This window comes from Argopecten irradians, chromosome 8 (genome assembly GCF_041381155.1).
Source record: "Argopecten irradians isolate NY chromosome 8, Ai_NY, whole genome shotgun sequence".
NCBI classification, from domain to species: domain Eukaryota; kingdom Metazoa; phylum Mollusca; class Bivalvia; order Pectinida; family Pectinidae; genus Argopecten; species Argopecten irradians.
Genome location: NC_091141.1, coordinates 14,409,471 through 14,420,311, shown reverse-complemented (window position 1 = coordinate 14,420,311; position 10,841 = coordinate 14,409,471). Strand labels below are relative to the sequence as shown.

Here is a 10,841-nt window from a genome sequence, read left to right as displayed (position 1 = left end):
TGTTTTCTGTTATCTATATGTAAAAGTTTTCTAGAACGGCTGGAGAATTTAAAGATGGCTGTCGGCTATGGGGTTTACACTCGGAAAAAGGGGTCATCGATCACTTGATGTCGCTTAGCCAATGAAATCGCATTCTGATAAATAAAGCCGGAAAATTTAAATCCAGTATCCACTGTAGTGCAACTAGTACGGCAACGATGTTTTGATCCGTTTCCGGTATCGCTTCGATATACGAGTACCGAGTAGGTAGGTTCCAACTTGTAGAGTTTAAAGACATTGTGTATGGTGTTACAGACCGATATTCAGCTCAAGTGTTAATTAGATATCCTACCTTGTATTAAGATCGTGATTTCACGCAAAGTACTCCTATTTATCATACAATTGTTACACTTACATACAGCTTAATGCGAGTTCCTAGCAAAAACTTTAAGTTTTCATCTGAATCTTGCTTATTATTTAAGATATTTACAAAATATGACTGAGAAACAAATTATTAGGTTCATATGTATCAATCTGGTATGCGCTTTGCTAAATTTGATGAAGAATAAAGAGTGTTTGACCCATTGTTTACATCGTTGTGTCAGTCTTTGCGCAACGGTTTTGATCGATGATATTGCGAAAAAGTGTACGGTTTGGAGTTTGAGATTGCAACGGTTTGGTATTATTTATATGATGGCATCTCCATGCGTAATAAAATCTAACCGTAACGTATTAACCATTAGTTACAGTTTATATAATTATAGACCCACCAGAGTGTCCATAGACCATTTTTAGACGTTTTAGTGACCTAGATAAAAAAAAATCAGTAAAAGTCATATACTACATTAAACACTCGTAGTACAATAATGTAGAATAGGATGTTTACCGATTTTTTTATCTAGACCCCTAAAACGTCTAAAATGGTCTATGGGTACTCTTGTGGGTCCACGATTACATTATAATTAATGTACACATAAATATATAAACTGTAAATAATTATCAGATTCCTAGCTGTGACATTAATTACATTTGTCCAGTTCACCTTTCAAATGATAGTTTGCCGCTGTCCATTCAGTCACACTGACCAATGCATATATACTATTACTAATTAGGCACATTTTCATTATACGAATGAGATGTGTGTACCTGCATCTGATATGTACATGATTTCGTATACTGTTTTTATGCCCATCATTACAATGCCTATAAGGTCTCTCGAATCCTTTGATGTGGGATTAAGGAGTTTTTACTTTTGAAAACTTTTGAATTTATGAAACATTTTATCGCACACCTACAAAAACTTTTTTTGGAGAATTTTAACGGCAAAATTTGTTGTAAATATGCTAAAGAGTCGGACATCTTGTTCCGCCGTCCTCGAATCCTAGCGTAACCACAAGGATCTGAGAATAAGTTGCAGTTCATTTCAATATGGACCAATCAAAGAGCCCATAGACCATGTTTACACGTTTAAGGGGTCTAGATAAAAATCGTTTAACTCACATTCTACAAAGTACGTATATATTGCGAAAGGTGGAAAGCTCCCCGACACACACACAAAAAAAAAACAAGAAAAATCTACCACGCCTACGCTTTAGCGGCCAAAATTCATTTTTCTTGGAAGTCTTAAGAAACAGATTACTACCGTTGGAAAGAGCCATGTTTTTTTCTGTTTGAAATCGTATAAAATGGTCCATGGGCACTGTGTTGGGTGTACATTGATACAAACTTTAGCAAATTATCATACTCTTGTGGGCGTAACGTCTTGGTTTCTTGATGTCTCTTCATCGTTTTTGAAATTACGTCAGATTGAATTTCGTGCCAGTTAATAACCGATATTTATATTGTCACTGTACACATGTACAGTACCTATGTCTGGCTTTTAAACCCATTGTATGATAATTCTCAATATTAACATTGGCAGTTACATGTAGATTTTGGTGTACTAATTTCTTCAGAGTTCAAGAGGTCACAAAAAACTGAGTTTAAGCCAAAGTGAGAATTCGTTGAATAACGTTAAAGTATTCTTAAAACTGAAAAAAGTATATATATCTTTGTATATTTGGTTTATCGGTAGTCAGATACTGTCATTGTTTAATCGGTTGTTCATGACAACACACAAATAGAAATAGAACCAAGTATTTCCCCCAATCTTCAACTGTTAGTCAAATAATATTCTTACTGATACAAACGTATCCGAACGCGTTTTGTTATTAAACTTTAGTTTTTTTTCGTCTTTATAACTGGAACGACTAGTGACTTTGCCCGTGTATCATTAGTGCGATTAAGCATTCGTTGTCATGTTTTGACATGCATTGGTGTGCGACATAAATTGATTGTTCTTGCATATCTATCATGGTGCGGATATATGTTAAAACACAGTCACGTGATATATATTTCTATTATGGTGTGTTGATAAGCACTAAGTATTTATAAGTATATTTAATTCCTTGTGCGTGCTATTTGATATGTTTTTTTAATTACAATAGCCAATGTATGCAAAAATGTTACTGTATATCAAGCGCATTACTGGATAAACTAGTATACCCATTTTAGTCTACTACAAAATTAAGATAGCATTACCAGTATTTGAAACTTACTTTACTTGAAGCTTTCCTCAGTCGTCTTACCGCATACACGTTAAATACTGTGTCTAATGAATTTAATTCTAAAAATAGTACACAAATTGGTCCATTTTTCATGTCATTTTCTGAAAGAAAGAAATCCAAACCGTACACTCACTTTTTTTTTAACTTGTGTCTCAACCGTACATTATTGAAATTCAAAACCGTTGCGACAATAGTCTGATATCGAACACAAATTGTTGAATTTCATAAGTATTTTCAACATTATTGTAAACAAATTACATACCAATGGAAACGGGAAAGTCTAAAGATTTCCAGTATTGAATCACAGTAAAACTATACCTCAATATACGTCGGTAAATCGAAGCGGAATGAAAAATTTAGCTGTGTTTTCTGTCATGTGTGATATTTAAATGCATTTTTTGAAATATAAGGAAACAGATAATAATATATTGTTTTGGTTTGGTTGAAACTTGTCATACTCTTAAGAAATCACTACATACTATGAATCGTGGTATCATCCGTAACACCAGCAAATTAGTGATACAAAGCACAGTACCGTGGTCTTCATGTTGCCGAAGCGATACCGTAAACGGACCAAAACATCGTTTCTGTACTAGTTGCACTAAAGTGGTATCTGCGCTTGTGAAAAAAGTTGTCTATTGCTAGACTTTTTCACTTATCTGCTTGTTAAACCCTAACATCTCTATATCAGTATTGCCAACTCACCCGATTTCCCCGGGTTGACCCGTTTTTTAGACATTTTAGAATGAGTAACCCGATTGACCCGTCGGGTCATCAAATAACCCGATTTTCAGCACTTGTACCAAAGTGTTAAAAAGCTCACAAAAATTACGTCAGATAAAGCCATAAGTGCAATTTTAATTACACCTCAGGGCTTAAGACTCATATCAGGCCCCTGTATAATGCAGGTAGCTATGTTTGTATTTACACAAACTTCCATAAAGATGTGAAATTGTAGCAATTAATCTATTCAGTCATGCATCACGATGTCCATGATCGTTTTTAGCCACAGCCAGCTAGCAAAATCAGACATGGCCAATTAATACTGTTCAAAATCAGAAATAATCTCTTCAAAAGTACAAACAATTATGATTTCAGACAAAGATTTACTCACATGAATAAAACATATTCAACGTGAACGGTATCCTGTTGAAGTAGGCAGGCAAGCCAATCATAATGGCCGCCATTTTCTTTAGTCAAAGATAATAGTGAAACCGGACATGTGTAGAACAAAAAAAAACCCAGGATTTTATTTATTTAATATTTAAATTTTTTTTTTAATTTTCAGATATTAATTATATCATTACAAAAAAAATCACAAATATTATTGAATAACAATATGAAGATAATAAATATATGCATATTTTAGGGTTTAAAATGTGTTAAAAATTATACTAAAACGTGGTTCCGCACATGACCCTTGTTTTGACCCTTTCACCCGTTTTTTTCAAGGGTGATCACCCGATTTGACCTCATCAGAGGTTGGCAATACTGCTATATATATATACTTAAACGATAGCTAGTTCTGTTTACTAAGAGAAAATGACACAACAAGGGTTTGGCGGAAAATGGCTCATCCCCATCTTTGGATGGCCGAATATTTATTCAAAATTATTTTAAGGTTATTTAACACTTTTTCGTTGTATTTTCTATGAGTAAAGGTGCGGCCTATAAATTAAGCGCCACAAGACATCATTAAAGAGAAACTTTATTATGACGCCGCCACCCTTGCTGTTTTATATGGGGTACACGAGGTATTTTTATGTATGGGATTCAACCCGTTCTATTAAAAGAATTCTTTTCTAATTGATTATTAACGTAATTATCCTCATTAGAAAGAAACCAAATTTAGTATGTTTCATAAGGAATCCTAATTTACATCTTAGCAGTTTTGTAAAAGCATAATAGGACTTTAACATCTTCTGTCATATCTGTAATTTTTTATGTTTGAGAAACAATGCATAGTGTATGTAAAACATGGCGATTTATTTAAGTATCACAATGTAAAAACACTTGTCATTTATAATGACTGAGCGAGACTAAACACCATCTAAAATAAAAATTACAAGGCAAGAGAGAAGAACGGAAATCGAAAAAAGGAACAGAAATTAAAAGAGGAACAAAAGAAAAACATACTACAGTACTGAGACAGTTAAAGTCCTATCAACTTATTCGCCTTGTTTTATCATGATTATTGACTATTGTTACGTCCATGTCGTCCGTATTAACCCCACAAATTGTCTGTGTAACACGGTGTCAATCACTCACCACTACACCATTGGACTTCGTTAAATGTAGACATAGAGAATGCATACATAACTTCAATGTAGGTTCTGTTTTAATTGTTGCATTGCTTTTCGAAATAAACTACATTAAGAATTATGGCTGAGCGCGCGGTCGCTAGAGAAAGGGCCTCGCAAAATGCTTAGCGTCTTGCTTGATTCAAAACGTCTAAAGTAGTCATACATAACCCACTTACACGGCGCTCCGTGCGTAAATACGAAATAGATTTAAGTCATGTCGCATAACATTCATATTTTACATTCAAAATAAAATATCAGTCGCAGATTTTAAAGTCGCACAGTATGTTCATGTGTAACATATACACCTGTCTAGACTACCTCAACTAATACACATATATACGCACACATGCATGGAAGAGAACTTACATAGCCATTGCATTGCCTAGTGTTGATCCCTTTTCAATCCAATTTAATTGAAATAAAATGTCGTGAAATTTGTCCTCGCAAAAGTTGGAATGGACACTTTAAATTGTTTTTCAATACTAGATTTAATATACGTGCACAATGAACCCGAACGGTAAATCGCATATAAAAACCCAATAGTGTTATCTGTCTTATCAATGCTATCGTGCACATGAATACCTAATGTGCATTTTACAACCGTTAGCAATACTAGCTGTGTCCTAAATGACAATCAGTTATTGACTAAGCGATAAGGAAAAAAATCAATCGGTGTCGTTTGGCCACGGATTTCTGTTGTACTAGATTGGGCTACCCCATTTTACATTGCTGCTCACTTATAGCCTAATACACAATAGATACAGCTATACACTACCAGTGTACCCATATCAGACGTTAACATGGAAGCCAAAATACCCGGCAAGTGGGAGACGGATGAGGAACATGGAAAGAACAAAAACTTTGAGGAATACCAAGCTGCCATAGGTAACGTTTTATGTAAAAATAGTAGATAAATTTCATAATATTTAGTATATTCAGTAAAAAAGCTCTTTGTTAATCTGCATCTTTATGCATTTAATTATTTAATTCATTTAGCCTACACTGCAAACCGGTCACTTTCAAAGAAATACACCCTCGCACTATAAATATGTAATACATGCTATTGTTAGCCCAATTCATATCAGTACATACACTTTCACACAAAACACATCATTGCTATTTTTTTAAATGATGTCGATGAAAGAGAAAAACCTATTGCTCCATTAGTCTTCTCGAAAAATCATTACTTGATAAAAGTGAGTTTTGAAATTTTACATGGACTATTAGTTGTTTTACTCAAACGTCCATAACTTTGATTTTTTAACATTTAACTTGTGTAATTTGAATGTCAGTTGAAAATTGTCTATTGACATTTTGATCAGGCATGGATCCCAAAATGGCGGAGAACTTTAAAACAATTAGAGACACATTGGATTACACCATAGACGGGAACACGATGACATGCAAAGTAATCATAGGGGGAAATGTAGTTCAAACGTATGAGAACATGGAACGAAATAAGGAAATGTCCATTATGGGCATGGATGGAAAACCATGCTTGGTAATTAACATGTTTTTACTTTTATCTCTGTTTTAGTCACATATTGTAATATAGCCGTTGAATAAATTTATGCTGTGTAATATTATACATAAACAATAATATCGAGTTATAAAGAGGCTGATTGTAATTTAGTACATCACGTGACAGAATACTGGATTCTGATTGGCTACACACATGGCTACTATTTGCAATAGTGCCCGAGCAAGCGGGCACTATTGAAGTGGCGCGAAATTGAACGTGAATGTATTATGACGCCACCATTACATGACGTTATTATAACGTTGCGCTTCGACCAAAACGTCAAGATGTCGGACAGGCTGTTGTGTTCGGGGATGGAAGTAAATGTTGCTTTTCTACAGAAGACAGATCAGTCATGTTCTATATTAATCTACTTTTAATCTTCATGAAGCTGAATCCCATTTTATAGAATTACAGATTTCTGCGACAATTCATATGTTGTACTTTTAATGTGGCAACGCGGTGTGGAAATGACGTGCTTCTGTTACGATTACATGAAAACGGGTCTCATGTGAAGGTGATGTACTAAACCTATTATGGCCTGGTTGAGAGGGCACTTTTGCCTCACAGTATTGTCTCGTGACGGGATAGTGCCTTCCGCTCGGGCACTATTCCATCCCTCAACAATACTATGAGGCAATAGTGCCCTCTCAACCAGGCCATAACAGATAGATAGTGTAGAAAACAAGTCAATTAAATCCGGGTCCTGATGATCGATATTCGGTTCACTTCTCCAAACCGAACGAAATTCTATGCACCGACCATTGTTTTTCTTTTGTACGGTATTTGATGTGTGGGGATTGTTTAGCTATGTTGACTTGTTTAAGAAATTCAAAGAATAGAAATTAAAAATGCAAGAAATATATAGAAAAATAAGAGATGTCTAATAACTTTTGTGCACGTACTCTACCATGATTTAGTGTAATAAGTAATGATTGCTAGTGTTTTGTGGTAATTGTTTTCAGTATAGCTATCGGTTTGATAACGACAAGTGGATAGAAACATACAAACCAGAGGATGGTAAAGGTATAGAGGTCCACACCACCAAGGTTATTAACGGCAACAAGATGACTATCGTAAGTCCCATCATAGAATGCTGTAATCGTTGATTAGTTTCTATTCTATAATTATCCTCTAGAGACATTTCAAAGTCATAAAAACAAGTACAACAATGATCGACTTTTTTTAGAAATGATGTTTTATAACGTTTTTGGTTACGAATATTGCTAATGGTTTATTTATTTATCTATTTATTTCTTATTACCTGTTTTCTCAAAGTTTTAAAGGAACTTTTAGGTCCAACCTTTAGTTTCGGTGACTTTTAGAGTCATAAATTTCGACAAATAATACTTAGATTGATAAAACCTAAGCTACTGAAACGTTCACATTGCTTCGAGAGCATCATCTTTACTTACATTTTATCATATTACCAATCACAGTAATCAATGATAAGAAAATATCTTCCCCTCAAAAATGTTGACGAATATTTATTTTGATCGAGGTATTTGAATTCGTTTCAGACACATGATGTTGTTGGTAAGAATGTAAAGTATACCTACACAGCTACAAGAAAATAGGCATAGTTAATGGACATTTTTATCAGGGTACCGAAAGGGATTGCTTGAATAAACCACAACGCCGATCAGAGCTCAGCACTACGGAGGCAGCAGTCAAGCTTTTGTGATTATTTGTTTGTGATATAATGTTTAAATACTTTTCCCTTTAATATGATTTATAATACATCTTTTTGTTTTATAATCTTTTTTATTTCTATTATCTTTCTTACAATTTTGTACTAATAACGGATATCAACCAGCGGTTTTTAATAATATTACACCTGCAAACTCCATCGCTTACATTATAACACAATTTAAGGCTGGTAAATTCATCCTATAAATATGATTCAATTTAATACCAATAGTTAAAAAGAAATTTGTCTGAAAAACAACTTTCCTTATTTTTATCCCATCACGACTAAAACAGAACCTTAATAGCAGATTATTGAGCACATCATGAACTAATCTCTCTCATGCACATGTATATTTTTAGGTCACCTGAGACGAAGTCTCAAGTGACCTATTCTAATCGCCTTTTGTCCGTCGTCGTGCGTCGTCCGTCGTATGTCCGTAAACAATTTACATTTTCAACTTCTTCTCCAAAACTGCTGAAGTGATTTCAATGCAATTTTGCACAAACCTTCTAAGGCATAAGGCCAATCAAAATTGTGAATTATATGGTCCCCACCCCTTAGGGAGCTATGGGAGGGGCCAAAAGGGGTAAAATTGACTAAAATTTCAAAAATCTTCTTCTCCACTCACAGATGTGATGGAATTAAATACTCTTCATAGATAGAAGGTCCTAAGGTCCTTTACAAAAATTGTGAATTATATGACCCTGGGTTCTCAGGTTTCCCCCTGGGGAGGGGGTTAAGTTTACTATAGTTTATATAGGGAAAACACATTTTTGAGTATTATTTGATCACTTGTAATAGGAAATGAGTCAAATATTGTCAGAATTATCAGTATGAGATGGCCATTGAATCCTATTAACCAATTTTCCCTGACTGACCCTTAGGGGCGGGGTCAAATAGGCTTTAACTTCAAAAATCTTCTTCTGAAATTCTGGAAATGGTAGAATCACATACTCTTCATAGAAAGAAAGGTCTTGAGGTCCTTTACAAAAATTGTGAATTATATGACCCTGGGGTCTCACGTTTCCCCCTGGGGAGGGGGTCAAGTTTACTATAGTTTATATAGGGAAAACACATTTATGAGCATTTTTTGCTCAATTTTCATAGGAAATCAGTCAAACTTGTTTAGAATTATTAGCCTGCGATAACATTTTAATATCATAACTATATTGGTCCTGGTCAACCTCCTCGGGGCAGAGGGGCGGGGCCAAAAGGGGCAAATAGGCTAAAACTTTAAAATTCTTCTTCTTAAATACTGGAAATGGTAGAATTAAATACACGTGATAGATGGACAGGTCTTAAGGTGTTTTATGAAAATTGTGAATTATATGACCCTTGGGTTGTTTCCCCCTGGGGAGGGGGTTAAGTTTACTGTAGTTTATATAGGGAAAACACAATTTTGAGCATTATTTAGTCATTATAATAGGAAATTAGTCAATTGTCGTCAGAATTATCCCTATGTGATGGCGATTGAATCTTATTATTAATTTTCCATGACTGATTCCCAGGGGCCTTAGGGGCGGGGTCAAAAGGGGTCAAATAGGCTAAAACTTCAAAAATCTTCTTCTGGAATTATGGAACTTGTAGAATCAAATACTCGTCATGTATAAAATCACTGACTGACTTCAAGGACCTGATGGGCAAATATATAGTGTTTATATGCATGTCTTTGTTTCATTCTGTATCTGAATTCAGGTGACCGTTAAGGCCCATGGGCCTCTTGTTATCTTATGAGTATTGTCTCCTTACTTAATCAACATACTATTGATTCTGGCGCTTTATAGTATACGGTTCAACACAAATTTGCTACAAACATTACGGACCTTATAATCGAATTTGCATTCAGTTTCACAAATACAACTTGTTTTCATTAAATAAATATCTGAAGGGTCGCAATACAAATAGTCCAAGTGAACGAGAGCAGCATTTTACCATGCCACTGCCCGAGGGTCATGGCCCCGAAATTCAATCTGACCTTCTACCAAATTCTGGCCTTTAGCTGATGGTTTTACTCGTGCATTCAATTTTCTCTTTACTTATATTAAATGTTTTGACAAAGAGTGGCCTAATTTTTGAATAATTTACCTATAGAAATTTCCAGATGATGTCACTCTTATCTTAATTAAAGTACAAGGTAAATTTCCATCGTACACTGTAAAACTTTCAAAACGCCTGTGGCACATGTTCAGGATTACACTTGAATCTTCGATGTAACTACACAGATATGTCCACACCGATTATGTTTAAACAAATATACGTGTATATCGACCACGGAAAAGTTTTCAGACGTTACTAATCCCACTTGATGTAGAATGCGTGGTTACACAAGTAAACAATCACTGCTATGTCAAGGCCATTATAAAGGTTCACAAAGGCATGTATTTATTGGATAGTTAGAGAGGGGTGAGCATTTTGATGGGCACAATGTCAACAATGTAAAAGTAACAATTTTAGCAGTATGATAAATTGTAATGATATGAACAAAACAGAATTATAAAACCATAATTATAAATTCTACCCACTTACATGTGTAATATTTATATTTCCGTTGATTAGACAAGTGAATGAGAAGTCGCATTTTCATTGATTTCCAATGTTGGCGATTCTTTTGTATATTAAACAATCTAAATGACATACTTGTCCTGCTGACGTCATTTTAGGGATTCTGCCTTTATCCTATTAATATTGCTGCCACACAGACGTATTAATACATTGTCACGTGTCAGATATATACTATTGAATTT

General features: G+C 34.6%; 1 protein-coding gene across 1 annotated transcript; it reads left to right on the top strand.

Annotated features, from left to right (window-relative positions):
* Positions 1–5,509: 5,509 nt before the first annotated feature.
* LOC138329449 (uncharacterized) lies at positions 5,510–8,167 on the top strand. Its single transcript, XM_069276462.1, has 4 exons — positions 5,510–5,773; positions 6,211–6,389; positions 7,373–7,483; positions 7,928–8,167. Exons 1-4 carry the CDS (start codon positions 5,689–5,691, stop codon positions 7,982–7,984), a joined length of 432 nt encoding a protein of 143 aa, XP_069132563.1. The 5' UTR covers positions 5,510–5,688; the 3' UTR covers positions 7,985–8,167.
* Positions 8,168–10,841: the final 2,674 nt, after the last annotated feature.